Source organism: Myxocyprinus asiaticus, chromosome 20 (genome assembly GCF_019703515.2).
Source record: "Myxocyprinus asiaticus isolate MX2 ecotype Aquarium Trade chromosome 20, UBuf_Myxa_2, whole genome shotgun sequence".
Taxonomy (NCBI): domain Eukaryota; kingdom Metazoa; phylum Chordata; class Actinopteri; order Cypriniformes; family Catostomidae; genus Myxocyprinus; species Myxocyprinus asiaticus.
The window spans coordinates 17,626,996-17,642,698 of NC_059363.1; the positions used below are offsets into that span (position 1 = coordinate 17,626,996).

The window sequence follows — 15,703 nt, forward strand, 5'->3', positions numbered from 1 at the left end:
GAGCGTCAGACATAATCCACTACCAGGAGAAGCAGCAGGATGATTTCCTCCCTGCGCCACACAGTGTAACGGCTCACTGTACACACAAGACGAACTCATGGCTACAGAGTGACTTTACAAGAGTTAAACACACCGTGGGCTATTACTGTGGCCCGGTAGTGCTTTACGGAGCGGATAGAGGGAATACTAGAGAGGATGGCGGCAGATGTTGATAAAACTAACCCTGGAAAGCCAAAGAATGAGCATGAAGATCGCACGTTTCCATCCCGCACACCCGACCGCTCACGTTTCAAGCAGACGCTCTCCACCTTATTGATGATCGCTGCTGTTCCACTTATTGGCTTCTGCGTTAAGTATTACCAGGACAATCAGCTGGTGAAACGACATGTAAGTTCACTCCAGTATGGATCCGTAACGGAGAGATTTTATGACTCGTTAGAAATTTTGCCAACTTTGTTCTCAGTAAAGATATTAAAGCTGCTATTGTTATTGCTCGTATTTTAAAGCCATGCTACCACTATAATTGTGTGTTTTACAATACGTGTATTCAGTTGTTAACATTCCTACGACTCATTCGATTGTTGAAGTATTAGGGGCCGTTCATATCAAAAGCGTTCTTGCGTACGTCCGCGCTATTTTTCCAATTGTTTCTTTGTAAACAAGACCGTTGCGCCGCGTTTCGCTGTTTTCGTTTCTCTTTTTTTAGCTTTTAATACGCCAAGTTAAAAATAAAAAATAAAATTGTATTCGTTGCTATGCGTTATGCTTTTTTAGCGTAAGAACGCGTTTGGTTTGAACGACCCCTTAATAATTTTGTACCGGTCTTTTGCCACGTCCTCTGTTGGTATCTGAGAACAGTAACGTTGCATCTGTTGCCCCAGCCGCCTGCTGTTTCATGAGGGTGAGATAATTGCCACAGCTGGGGTAAGACTGTTGGAACACCAACCCCCTCTTTCTCATATGTCAGTGTTACATCTGAGTCAAGTCCTACATTAAAAAAGAGACTCTCCTGCTCTTCCTCGCTAACTAAATTTAATTTAGACACAACATAAAATGTATGTCAGCAATTCAGTTAAGAATTGACAGACGCAGACATGATTGTGTCTTGTTGCCTTGGGGCAAGTATTGTGCCATTCTTTCATTAATGAGAACTGCCTGAGCGTGATAGATGTGGGGTAGTGCATGAGTTTTTTCCCATTTGTTTTGTGTGTGTTGTAGGAAGCAGCATTGAAGGCACTGGGAGCAGATGGCCTCTTTTTCTTCTCATCCCTGGATGCAGATCATGACCTCTATCTCAGTCCAGAGGAATTCAAGCCTGTTGCAGAAAAACTCACTGGTACATTTCTTGTCTGTTTTCTTTCAGCAGTACCATTGATTTCCCTGACAAATATTGCATTTTTGAAGTAGAATTAAAGGAATATTCCATGTTCAATACAGGTTAAGCTCAATCAACAGCATTTGTGGCATAATGTTGATTACCCCCAAAAATAATTTCAACTTGTCCCTCCTTTTCTTTAAAAAGCAGAAATCGAGGTTACAGTGAGACACTTACAATGGAAGTCAATGGGGGAAATTTTCGGGCTGTTTCAAGGCAGAAATGTGAAGCTTATAATTTTTATAAAAGCACTTACATTCTGTTAAAACTTGTGTATTATTTGAGCTGTGAAATTATTTAAATTGTAATTTTTGCAGGATTACAGGTTTTATGATGTTATGTCGTCATGGCAACAAAGTTGTAAAATTGTAAATAACTTTACACAGAAAAGGTTAGCGATTTCCTAACTAAAATCACATTAATATGCATATTGTTTACATCTTGTGGCTATACTTTTGAAACGGTGAGTATTTTAATGTTTACTGATTGGCCCAATTCACTACCATTTGTAAGTGCCTCACTGTAACCCAGATTTGTTTTTGTTTTTTTAGAAAATTTCGAGGGAGTCGTCGAAATAAATTTTGGGGGTAATCAACATTATACCACAAATGCTGTCGATTGAGCATAACTTGTATTGAACCCAGAATACTGCTTTAAGATTGATATCCTCCACCACTGTTGAAAACTGAAAGTCAGATATGAGTTTTCAAACAATGCATTGTTTATTATTGTAATCCCAATGTCCATCTCCGTTGCCTGAAGGTGTGGCACCTCCCCCAGAGTTTGAGGAGGAGACGCCACATGATCCAAATGGAGAAACGCTGATGCTACAGGCCACAATGCAGCCATTACTGCTGGAAAGCATGACTAAGAGCAAAGATGGCTTCCTAGGGGTAATAATAACAAAAAACTTGCTTCACTTATAAGCTGGTCCATAAACAGTAACAAATGTTTGGAATTGTTAAACTTATTTCGTAGATATACATATAGTGTGATGTTTTGTAGAAAGTGAAAAAAATTGACAGATTAAAAGTTATTCAAAACTTGTTTATAAGGTAAATTCTGTGCATTTTCTGTCTCATCAGGTTTCTCACAGCTCTCTTAGTGGGCTGCGGTCATGGAAACGTCCAGCTGTTCCTTCAGCCACATTTTATGCCAGTCAGTTTAAGGTCTTCCAGCCACCCAGCAGTAAATCTGCCCCGGGCGACACATGGTGGATTGTTCCCAGCGAGCTGAACATCTTCACTGGCTACCTTTCCAATAACCGCTACCATCCTCCCACACCACGGGGCAAAGAGGTACAAATACACCAATAAATCTAACAAGTGATAACGAAAACAAGTTTCAGGAATTCAGGAATAGTCAGCTTGGCTGGGTCCAAGGGGGAGCTAGATTTGCTCCGAGCCCCCACAGAAACTTCTAATGCCCCCGCCCTGACTGACAGCAAACGATCAAGGGGCACTCCACCCCCTGGACTGACTGCAAAACGAACAACGGTGCCTCCCCCACCCCCCATACACGTGCCCCACCAAAGGTTGCATCCTAGCACAAGCCCTGATAGTCAGTCAGTATAAACTTTATCACTGCATGATCAAGTATCACTATTTTGAGCAGTTTAGTGATTGCAATTTCATATTGCTTGGATTAATTAAAATTCAATCATGCTTTCTCTCTGCAGGTGCTGATTCACTCGCTGCTGAGTATGTTCCACCCGCGGCCCTTTGTGAAATCCCGCTTTGCCCCACAGGGAGCTGTGGCCTGTATACGGGCCGTCAGTGACTTTTATTATGACATTGTTTTCAGGTGAGAAAAGTACATGTTGGGCTTTGAATTTCAGGGTTAAGCTGTGTGTTAAAATAGGTGTGGGCTAGAATACAGTTATAGGATTGAGACTATGACTGTGGGTCTACATTTGTATGGTTGTCGTGTTAAAACAAGTATGTCAAGTTTGCAATCATTCAGAATTAATGGGATTGTCTTATAATAGTACCCAATAAAAATACACAACATCTCAGTCACAGAATGTCTGATTGTTACTTGTCCCTCATTTTATCGGTCATTCTCTCTGATCACTACGGTGCTTTTTAAAAATGTGTGTTTTAACTGTGAACCTCAAATCTAACCATGATTAATTGAGTCTGATGTACTCCGTTACTAATGACAGAATCCATGCTGAGTTCCAGCTAAATGATGTTCCAGATTTTCCATTCTGGTTCACACCCGGTCAGTTTTCTGGTCACATCATCCTGTCTAAAGACGCTTCTCATGTGCGAGACTTTTACCTCTACGTCCCAAATGACAAGTCAGTGCTCCATCCTCCCTCTACCACTCCTAACTGCTTATCCTGCTGTTCTAGTTTGAGCAATATAGCCCAAAGTCATGTTATAACATCATGATCAATTTCATAGGTTGAGAATGAAATACAAAATTTTAAGGGAAAATAAATACAAAAATAAGGGCACAAGAGTCCTTTTCGGAGGTGTTGAATGTGTGTTTGTGTATGGTAGAACTCTGAATGTGGACATGGAGTGGCTGTATGGGGCCAGTGAAAGCAGTAACATGGAGGTGGACATTGGATACCTGCCCCAGGTTAGTGCTCAGAATTATACAGATTACGTTCTGTGGGTTTTGATTGCGGATTACAGTACATAATACTAAAATGCTTCCACTGACATTTAGCCGAATGATCGCTCTTTCAGTATTTCATACTTCTGATGAATCAGCTGAAGTGTAAAGCATGTTAAAGAATTAAATGGGCTGTATGTTTACAGATGGAGCTCAGGGCAGCAGGGCCCTCCACTCCCTCAATAATCTATGACGAGCTGGGGAACGTGATTGACAGACGTGGGGAGGGTGGAGAGCCCATTCAGTTTGTGTTTGAGGAGATTGTCTGGAATGCAGAGGTGAGCAGAGAGGAAGCAGCGAGACAGCTGGAGGTCACAATGTACCCATTTAAAAAGGTGAGTCTCATGATGCAATCCCCAACTTGATGATGATGAATGTTTGCACTTTGTATTTTAATGCCATTGGTCTCATCAGTGGTTCTTTTCTTTTGAAGGTGCCATATCTGCCTTTCAGTGAGGCTTTCAGTAGAGCTGATGCAGAGAAGAAGCTGGTCCACTCCATCCTGCTCTGGGGAGCCCTGGATGACCAGTCCTGCTGAGGTCAGACACCCATTAATGGTGATAACAGTATTGAACTAGATGTATGTATTTGTGGGAAGGGTTAAGATTGGGAATAGGGTTGAAGATGACTGATATCCGTGCAGGGATAACTAAGTTTAACATGGTAAGGGGCCATTCAGACCAAACACATTCTTGCACTAAAAAGCTAGATGCAGTGCATCATGCTTGAGACATGCTTTTTAAAGTTGATGTTCCCTCTACTAAGGCTGTCAGTTTTGGGTTTGTGCCAAGCACTGACAGTTTTCAATCTGATCATATTCCTGGGCTAAAACAGATGCAGTGCAATGAATAAAACAGAATGTGGGTGTCTGTAAAGGCTGAATCTCCTTTTAAACTGACGCAGCATCTAAAAAATGCGGCACTCCTGCACGAGACGCTGAAAAAACAGGGAGATGCGGCGCAACATTTGAAGATGTCTGTCTATTGCATGCTTACATTGAAAAATATGTCTGCGTTTAGAGTAAACGACCCCTTAGGTGAAGGTCTTTGGAGGTCTTGACTATGTCTGTTTTTATTAGCACCTCGCTGCATGAGCATTAGGTACGCACATACAGTAAAACTGTATTTAAAAAAACAAAAACAAAAAAAAAACACTGGTACTGCCGGTATTATGAAGCTTGAGTCTGAGATGGTAGTATGGTACCGATATAGGCTACTGTGCAACACAAAGGTAACATAGAGCCGTCTATTTAATTTTTTTTTTTTTATTTTACTTAGGATTTAAGAATATGAATTGGCAAAATCTTGTCTTTATCATTTTGTGAACTTTTGTTAACAGCCAGATATGTTCTTTGCAATAAACAATAGCTGCAACACGGTGCTACTTGGTTTATATTGATTTGTTGCACCCTCTTGTGGATTCAGGAGACATGGTGTCTAAAAAATGGGGTTATACAGGGAAAACACTGTCATGAGCATCGCGCGCACTGTTTGTAGCAAATGACAGTAAACAGAGTGCAAGTTCACGTTGTAGCATGAGGCACATACAGAGTACATACTTTTTAAATTAAATAGCAGCCTTTTGCAGTTTAATAATCACTTTGAGCTGGGGGCCTGGGTAGCTCAGCGAGTATTGACACTGACTACCACCCCTGGAATCACAAGTTCGAATCCAGGGTGTGCTGAGTGACTCCAGCCAGGTCTCCTAAGCAACCAAATTGGCCCGGTTGCTAGGGAGGGTAGAGTCACATGAGGTAACCTCGTCGTCGTCGTGATTAGGGGTTCTCGCCCTCAGTGGGGTGCGTGGGAAGTTGTGTGTGGATCGCGGTGAGTATCACGATTCTCCACATGCTAGGAGTCTCTGCGGTGTCATGCGCAACGAGCCACGTGCTAAGATGCGCAGATTGTCTCAGAAGCGAAGGCAACTGAGACTTTTCCCCTGCCACCCGGATTGAGTGGGAATTGGGCATTCCAAATTGGGAGAAAAAAGGGATTAAAAAACAAAACATTTCATTCACTTTGAGTTGTGTAGCGACCGGCTTTTCCAGAGTGGAAATCTGCCGTCATAACGTCAGAGCTCCTTGGACAAAACAACACAGAAACACTTCAAAATAAAAGCTCAGTCAAAATTAAAGGTACATTTATAGGAAAAAAGTATGACAAATATATCACTACAGTAAAGCTATGTAGTATTCACTGTAATACTACTACTACTAATAATTATATTAAATCACTAATTGTATTATACTTAAGCAGTATCTAACATCTGTAATACTCTGTTATGCAGCACTTTATTTGACAAAATATAACTCCAATGTTGTATTTTGGATTGTGCTGTGAGGTTCTGTATATAAGCACTTCATTTAATAATAATAATAATAATACAATATTATGTTGAAAATGTTCATTTGATTAAAGTTTTAATGAATTTATTAATTTAAACACCATTTTGATGATAAAATTGAAATAAACCATTGATATGGAGTTTAGAGAGAGAGGGAAAAAAAAAAAAGGTATAGGTCTCGGCGAGTACCAGAAATAAAATATCGGTACTCATTCTCAAAAAAATGGTATCGGGACATCCCTAGAAAGAACAGTACTTGTCGAATTCCCAAAGTCTGGGAACAAGAAAATGCTGTGGTTCTTCCAAGAAAGCCTTCCTTTACTCCTCGCCTCGCGTAACACAAGATCTTTATTGGATGATCTCAGAAATTTGGCCAGAATTGATCGGAGCCTGTCTCCCTCAGTGGATCACCGAGCCGGAACCCTGTGAGCTCGCTCGATTGAAAGAACAGTACTCATTTAAATCCTGAACATTCTCTTCCTCATTTCTGACAGGTTCGGGGCGGACTCTTCGGGAGACAGTTCTCGAGAGTTCGCCCGTTCTGGACTTGCTCAACCAGAGCTTCGTCAGCAGCTGGTCTCTAGTCAAAGAACTGGAGGATCTACAGGTGAGGACTGTAGGGGTTTTGAGTTGTTTAGTTTGCGTATGTTGGACAGCTAAACATAAGCATAAAAAAATACAAATGTAAAAAAAAAAATATATATGTATATATATATATATATATATATATATATATATATATATATATATATATATAATTGTGTTTGATGCCCAAGTATGATGCATACTGTTCATTTCTTATATCATAAGACCTCAGTACAAGAGTACTATAAAATACATCTAGTCATTTTTTGGTCATGTGTTCATGCTAATTTAATGCTTTTCCATCATTTAGGCTGATGAGAAGAATCTGGGTTTGAGTGAGAAGGCTCGTTTACATCTGGAAAAGTACACATTTCCAGTGGAGATGATGGTGGTGCTGCCCAATGGCACTGTGGTCAGTCTGCTTTTAGCTCTAGGCTTTTGACCAGCAGGTTTAATGTAAATGCCAATGTCTCTTGTTAAAGTTTCATTAAAACTGACTAATTTCTACAGGTCCATCACATCAATGCAAATAATTTCCTGGACCAGACATCCATGAAACCAGAAGAAGAGGGTCCAGCTCTCAGTTTCTCAGCAGGGTTTGAAGATCCCTCAACATCCACGTATATCCGCTTTTTGCAGGAAGGACTTGAAAAGGCCAAACCTTTCCTGGAATCATAAAGGATGATTCTCGAAGGGAGTGTGTGAGGGAGAAAACAAGAAAAAGCACAGAACTGACACCACAATATCAGCTTTGCTCTCCTCACTCTGCTTAGTGAAACGGTATGCGAAGGAGCGGTCTAAGAGAGACAACACACACACACACGGAAATGGAAAACGTTTCCTCATTCAGAAAGCATCTGGTGAATGCGTTTTCTTGTACACATCCGTTGGTCTGACACATTCCATATGTCTAAAAGTGTACAATGTAACACAGTTTTATCACAAGGACCACAAGTTCAATCACCCTAATGAAGACTAAATGGTTTTGAGCTATAGACCTTATTCACGCTAGCGCCATCTTTGATTTTTAATTGGAATGATAACGAAGCTGTGAGGGATTGACTTAGGATCTCTTCAATGGCACGAACTGTATAAATCTCCTAGATCACATCTGATTTTCCAGAACTCATGTTGTCTGGAGTTCTTTGTATACTGAATGTTCTTGGACAGATATTTTATCATTGTTTTGTTTGCGGATCGATCCAAAAACACTTTAAACTGCAGTACAGCCAATTTAAGAGACTGTAAGTCTATCCCTCACAGCCTCATTGTCATTCTCATTCAAAAAAAAAATGTCGGTAGTGTGAATAAGGTCTATACACAATCTGAAAGCAGTCGTGATATTTATACAGCTGACAATTCTGCAATATATTTAATAGTATGATCTGTTGCTCAGATTACTGAAATAAAGCTTTTCAGCATTATATCACTGATATAGTTTTGACCACTTTTATAGTTTTGTTTCATTACATACAACCTCTTTGTTGCTCCTGTGTGGTTCTGGATGGTACTATAGCAGACAGAACAGTGCTGGCTGTGGCTTCCTGGATTAGGCAGTTTGTGATGGTCTGGTCTAAAAACCCAGTGAGGGTGAGGCCCAGGCTTGATGTTGTTGCTTAAGTCTACAGAAGCAACGCCTTTGTTTCTGTCTTTGGACAGAATACTGGCACCATGCTAAAACACACAAAGCAAAGCTTTGGATTTTGGCTAAACCACACAGCTGTAGGAAATCTGCCATGGGCTCAAATTTATGACTGTAATCCACTTGTAAGGGGGGAGATGTATAACAGTCCTCCATCTAGATTTTTTTGTTTTGTTGTTGTAGATTTTTGTGTCTCTTTTTTATTATTTTTTTATATGAAGCAGCAAGAAATTGTAAAACGTAATGCCAAAACCCTGATATGCTCTCTCTGACATGATTTTTAACTACCATATTTAAACAGGAAGGAACACCAGATTTATAACACAAATGAGAAATAGTATTTACTGTCTTTAAATGGTGCAATAGATTTGTTACTAAAGTCTTTCTCATTTCTGCAACAATTATATATGAAATAACACCCCTGTGACTGCAGTTTAGTGTAAAGGCAATTCTGTACATGTTAAATAAATACATTGTTTTTTAAAATAAAATGAAGTGTTACTTTTATTGATCAGATATTTTATTAAGAGTTAAAGAACACTTGTAGATTTGACAGTGACATCATTTTCACATGCATAAATATTGCATTACTCTTGTATGACTGTATAATTTTAATTAGTTTTAATGAGAATGTGCTATACAGATCAATTTGAACTGATGTTATCACTAATATAATAGTTATTTACAGTAAAAGGCATACCTACAGGTTAGATACCATCCACAAGCGTACTTAAGACTATGTGGATGTCTAAGAAAAAAAAAAAAATCAAATAAGTCTCTCTGACATCAGCATGCAACTCTAAGAGGTTTATGTGTGGTTAGTCATTTAATTTTTGTCTTGGTTTGGTTTTGAGTGATGAGAAACTTTTTCCATGTGTAAAAGTGCAGCTGTGGTTATAAACTAATGCAACTACCAATGTTTATGACACTTAATATAGTTGATCCTGCACTTATAGGTAGGGATGTCCCGATACCATTTTTTTGAGAACGATTATGAGTACCGATACTTAATACTTGGTACTCTACTTTGGTACTCATTTTTGGTATTTTATCATCAAAAAAACTTTAATCAAATGAAAATATAACCATTAATTTCCAACATAATATTGTATTATTATTATTTTTTTCAAATGAAGTGCTTATATACAGGACCTCAAAGCACAATCCAAAATACAACATTGGAGTTATATTTTGTCAAATAAAGTGCTGCATAACAGAGCATCACAGATGTTAGATACTGCTTAAGTATAATACAATTACTACTGATTTATTATTATTAGTAGTATTACAGTGAATATTACATATATTTCAGCTGTCATACTTTTTTCCCTATAAATTTCGCTTTATTTTGACGGAGCTTCTGTGTTGTTTTGACCAAGAAGCTCGGGTATTTTAGAGCTCCTTGAAGAGCACTGATGTTATGATGGCAGCTTCCTACTCTGGTTAACCTGGTCGCTATGTGACTAAAAGTGATTATTAAACCATAAAAGGCTGTTTAATTAAATAAGTATGTACTCTGCATGTGCCTCACGCTACAAAGTGAATTTGCGCAATGTTTGCTGTCATCTGCTACAAACAAAGTGATGCTCATGACAGTGTTTTCCCAGTATAAGCCAAGGAGGAGCTTGAAAATATATGAGCAGCTGGCGTCAGCACAACACTGTCTCCACAAATTCACAAGCACTCACATTTGAATTACACGCAAACTATATTTATCTCATTAAATCGCAGCTTTTGCAGTTAAATCTAACTAGGACATAACATGATTTTAATTTGTGGGCTGAATGTCTGAGCATTTTTATGAGTACGAGTAGGAGTACCAGTACATGAGCACGGAATCAGACCCGATACCAATACCAGTATCGGTACCAGGACATGCCTACTTACAGGCAATTAACATGGATAGGAAAGGTTCCTCATTACTTAAATATTCACACTGTAACCAGAGCTGCAGTAATGATGTGTACCACCAGATGGCACTTAGGTGCCACAGTCAACCTTACTAGCATAAACACATGTGCCACTCAGAAGAGTTAACATAATCTTCTGTCATTTGGACAGCTTGTCTCCCACACAGTCACAGAATTTAGCACAAAATAGCATAATTTCTTGTATGGGGAAGGCAAGTGCATTCATTCTGAATATGTGGGCTGATCCACAGGACTCGACTCAGCTGCATCTTAATCACAAGACAAACAGAAGGTTTTCTTTATCATGGTGGTAAGATAAGTACATTGAGCTTCCATCCATCTACATAAAACTCTTCCCTTTACAAACCTTCAGGCAGAATATTCACTGTTCACACATAAAGTGTAAGTTTCTTTCCCTTCAATCTCAATGGCCATATTGTCAACTAAATCATGATGTTTTTGGATTATTTACAGCATTTGATGTGTCATCCGAATGTCCAGGCCTCCAACTCCAGAATCGTGAAGTCACTGGTCTCGGACAGGCTGCAGTTATTAAAGGTGAAACATGGACTGCTTCTGCCAAAATACAACCTCTCGTCCACCCACAGCCCAAAGTGACCACTGGGGCGAAAAAAGAGAGCACGAGAAAAATCAAGATTGCTGTTATGAACCAAATTCGCAATATAAATTCTTGAATAAGAAATATGCAACACTGCATTAGACCCAGCCCCCTTCAGATGGACTTCAGATAGAATATTTTATAAGCATCTGATGTCAAACATTTTCATACCACTGAAAGCATCATACAGGCATCTTGCAGATTGACTATTAATATGCATCTACACATGCAAATGCATGCATCATCCTGTACCTTCCTCCTCCAATGGCAAAAGAGTCCAAGTCTCCTTTGATGAAGAAAGAGTTCTCTCCAGTCCAGTGAAAGCACTGGAAGGAAACAGAATAGCAGGGAAGATCAAATGTGGAGTAATTTTATAATAATAATTATATTTATTTATCACACATTATAATTACATTTGCACATATACAGTGAAATTCTTTTTTTTTCACATATCCCAGCTAAGCTGGGGTCAGAGTGCAGGGTCAGCCATGATACGGCGCCCCTGGAGCAGATAGGGTCAAGGGCCTTGCTCAAGGGCCCAACAGTGGCAACTTGGCAGTGCTGGGGCTTGAACCCCCAACCTTCTGATCAGTAACCCAGAGCCTTAGCCGCTGAGCCACCACTGCCCCTTGTAGTGGTTAAAGTGGTTAAAGACGCTGGCTACCACCTCTGGAGTTCGCTAGTTCGAATCCAAGGGCGTGCTGAGTGACTCCAACCATGTCCCCTAAGCAACCAAATTGGCCTGGTTGCTAGGGAGTGTAGAGTCACATGGGGTAACCTCCTCATGTTTGCTATAATGTGGTTCGTTCTCGGCGGGGTACGTGGTGAGTTAAGCGTAGTTGCCGCAGTGGATGGCGTGAAGCCTCCACACGCACTATGTCTCCGTGGCAATGCGCTCAACAAGCCATGTTATAAGATGCGCGGGTTGATGGTCTCAGACGCGGAGGCAACTGGGATTCGTCCCCCGCCACCCGGACAGAGGCGAATCACTACGCCACCACGAGGACTTAAAAGCACATTGGGAATTGGGCATTCCAAATTGGGAGAAAATTGCTGTTGTTACAATGTAATGTAACGTTGTTTAAATCACTATTTTTACGGTTGCTTTGGGGTTCTGGAGTTTCAAGCGTTAAGTCGTCATGGCAATAACGTTGTACAATTTGATGTATCTTTACACAGAAAAGGTTAGTGAGCGATTTTATCAAATTAAAATCATGTTAACACGCATATTGTTTACGTCTTGTGGCTACACTTTTGAAACAGTGAGTATTTTAAAGTTTACGGATTGGCCCCATTTACGTCCACTGTAAGTGCCTCACTGTAACCCAGTTTTTTCTTCTTTTTTTTTAAGAAGATGAGGGACAAGTCAAAACTAATTTTTGTGATAATCAACATCATGCCACAAATGCTGTTGATTGATCTTAAAGGGATAGTTCACCCAACAATGAAAATTCTCTCATGATTTACTCACACTCTTGGCATCCCAGATGTGTATGACTTTCTTTCTTCTGCAGAACAAAATTTAGGATTTTTATAAGAATATTTCAGCTCTGTAGGTCCTTAAAATGCAAGTTGCATGGGTGCAAAAAAATGTGAAGCTTCAAAATCCACATAAAGGGAGCATAAAAGTAATCCATACGACTCCAGTGGTTTAATCCATATGTTCAGACACAATATGATAGGTGTGGGTGAGAAACAGATCAATATTTAAGTATAAATATTCTTCTAAAAACCTTAATTTGTGTTCAGCAGAAGAAAACGTCATACACATCTGGGATGGCATGAGGGTGAGTAAATGATGAGAGAATTTTCATTTTTGGGTGAACCCTATGACTTGTATTTAACCCAGAATATTCCTTTAAAATAACTTCCCATTCAATCTGATCTCACGATTTCACACCTGCCCGTTTTTTCCCCTTAATAACAATGAATTGGAATATGTTAAAACGTGTCTTCATTGGAATTTACCTTAAAGCGAGGGTAAGACAGAAACAAGAAGGTCTCTCCAGTGCCGTAAAAGGCGTCACTAGGATGCAGCGGATGTGAGAGTAAGCTCCCAAAAACCTGAGAGGAAGTCAAAACTACTCAAAAACTAACCAAAATACATTTACAAGAGCAAAACAACTGACTTCAGCCAAAATGAATAAAGTATAGGCACCTCTGACCTTCAAATATCTACTGCGATCAGAGCTGTAGAAATAATGAATGACCTGTTGGTTATGATCCTTAATGAGAATCAGCACAGGTGACTCTGTGGTGCGGAGTTTCCTGTAGAGAGTCTTGAGACTGGCCCCATGTTTGTCTGTGCTGTACGACAGCTGCCACGTGTGTCCGATCGTCCGTGGAGGCAGCTCTCGAGAGATCTGAGAGAGAGAGGACACAGGATAAATATCTTCATACAATAAACTCCAGTCACTGTCTTTATTTTCCTGGGTTAAATGTGTACAGACCTCTCTGACTTGTTGGGCATCCAGTATGACACTCTGGTTCAGTATGTGATTCAGACCATCTGGTTCAATGGAGACAGAAGCTCTCGGCCTACTCTCCTCCACTGACACAATCTGAACAGGAAGAACATGTGTATGATTCACTAACCCATACACATGCAGACACACACATTTGAACTATCTACATTTAAAGAAACAGCAGTGCGTTTTTTTCTTTTTTTTTTACATTAACACATTCACACACTTTTTAACAATGCTGTGTTTCAGACAACCTAGAACTGTCTCCTTAGAGGTCTCAGCTATTTTCCCCATTAAAAAGTTTTACACAAAGAAATGGATAGTACTATAAAAACAATATTTTTTAAAATCACGTACACTTATACAAGATGAAGACCCCAGTTGTACCCAGTGAATTCAACTAAAAGATGTTTTGTTTTACATTGACATGGTTGCCTCATGGGGGCCGACCTGTTGAGATCATATCAATAAGTCCCCTGTTACTGGGAACTTTTGTTTACTTAAACTAATCATGGCTGACTTCGAATAGCACATTTCTACAATGGCATAGGTAACTGAAAACTTCTGCTTTTGAGTGATGCTGCATTCACAATAATCCAGAGATGACTGACATATTGGCTAGCGCAACGGTTACTGTGCACTTAGTAAGTTTTAATTCACTGGCTCTTTTTATCTTCAAAATTTATTTCACATCACACCACAACAAAGTGTACTTTCTTCTATTTCTTCAATTCAATCCCAGTGAAGTTGTATTTGTTGTTGGTGGTGTGAAGTTGTTCTGGTGCAGGTTTTCTCCATAATAAACTGAATATGCAATTTTCGATAAACAATGAATTCCCAAATAAACTTGATTTGACCTTACCATGTAAGAGTTCTATAATCAATCAGGCACAAACAAATTGTTGGCCAGGTGGGGAGCAAAAATAGAACACGTCTTACAGTCTTGAATTTTGACACCACAGGTCATTTACATTGACCTTGGAGTTTCTTTTGTGACTTAACATTTGAATTATTTTTACATAGACTAAAGAAGATTTATATTTAAAATAAACAAAATCCAGTTTAGTATTTCTGTTTTTATTTAGTATCCAATAAATGTACTAGACAAATAGTTATTTACTAAAATATCCACAAAAAGACTTGCTTATAAAATACTTATAACATTTGTACATACAGTATCCTAATATGAACGTGCATATTTACACTCTTTTATACACATATTTATTTACACATACACATTATTTTTATAACCCCACCCCCCCCCAAAAAAAAAAACAACTTCAAAAACAATTTAGGTGTAAAAGGCAATGCTACAGTGTCAGTGAAATCATGATGCTTGCTATGTTATGTGTGGTTGTTCTTTCCGGCCTCGAACAGTATTTGAAAAATCTTAAACTTAACCTCAGACTTCTGCTGAGGATCCACTTTTGCCAACATGTCAGCAATAACAGAAGCGAATCTGAAATCCTCACTGTCTTGCTGCATGGCTCTCTCCCTCTCCCGGTCCAACTGCTCCAATATCTTCAGTAAGGCGTCTTCAGTAGTGCGTTTTCTTTTACGCATTGTGTCAGAAGAGGATGGTGATGCAATGGGATGGGTTGAGATGCTCGAACAAGGCGAAGCTGCATGTGAGCAGGGCGAGGGACTACGATTGGGGGATGGAGAGGGTGGAAGATGACGGCATGGGACGAGGGGCAGTGGTGAGGTGGACGGTGAGGAGCTGCCGGAAGTCTCAGTTTTTGGTGTTATAGGTGTCAGAGTGGTTGTGCAACTGTTTGTCTGCAGTCGCTTCTCATTGGAGCCCACTTCATCTTCCCCTTTAATAAAGAAACAACTGAATTACTTTCAGGTCTAAAAAGCACAATTTGTAACACATACTAAAAAATAGAACTAATTGAGAAGTGTCTACCCATATGTGAATATTTTTTTTATAATAAATAATGTGAATATTTTTCCAGCTTTTTTTTTTTTTTTTAAACGTCTGTCTTAAAAGAAGAATTGTGTAATTTTTTCGATGTTAAAATATACAGCAGGTTCAGAAATTGACTTTTTGATTATGGGGCAATATTTGCTTCTGGGATATGATTTTTAGGGGCATTTTTTCCCCTATCTTTATGAGAGCATCCCCCCCCCCCCCAA

General features: G+C 39.5%; 2 protein-coding genes across 4 annotated transcripts in view; one reads left to right on the top strand and one right to left on the bottom strand.

Annotated features, from left to right (window-relative positions):
* On the top strand, window positions 1-9,344 carry LOC127411055 (selenoprotein N-like). Its single transcript, XM_051646395.1, has 12 exons — window positions 1-387; window positions 1,219-1,336; window positions 2,138-2,268; window positions 2,461-2,673; window positions 3,054-3,178; window positions 3,540-3,677; window positions 3,883-3,964; window positions 4,147-4,335; window positions 4,434-4,539; window positions 6,838-6,950; window positions 7,239-7,340; window positions 7,439-9,344. Exons 1-12 carry the CDS (start codon window positions 196-198, stop codon window positions 7,604-7,606), a joined length of 1,677 nt encoding a protein of 558 aa, XP_051502355.1. The 5' UTR covers window positions 1-195; the 3' UTR covers window positions 7,607-9,344.
* Window positions 9,069-15,703, bottom strand: part of LOC127411054 (oxidation resistance protein 1-like) — a 23,388-nt gene continuing 16,753 nt past the window's right edge. For all 3 annotated transcript variants that reach the window (XM_051646393.1, XM_051646392.1, XM_051646394.1), the window contains 5 exons: window positions 13,550-13,660; window positions 13,310-13,462; window positions 13,068-13,163; window positions 11,352-11,425; window positions 9,069-11,101 (listed from right to left, as the gene is read on the bottom strand). In XM_051646393.1, coding sequence (XP_051502353.1) covers window positions 10,966-11,101; window positions 11,352-11,425; window positions 13,068-13,163; window positions 13,310-13,462; window positions 13,550-13,660 — 570 coding nt within the window. In that variant the 3' untranslated portion in view covers window positions 9,069-10,965. The remainder of the gene's footprint in view (window positions 11,102-11,351; window positions 11,426-13,067; window positions 13,164-13,309; window positions 13,463-13,549; window positions 13,661-15,703) is intronic.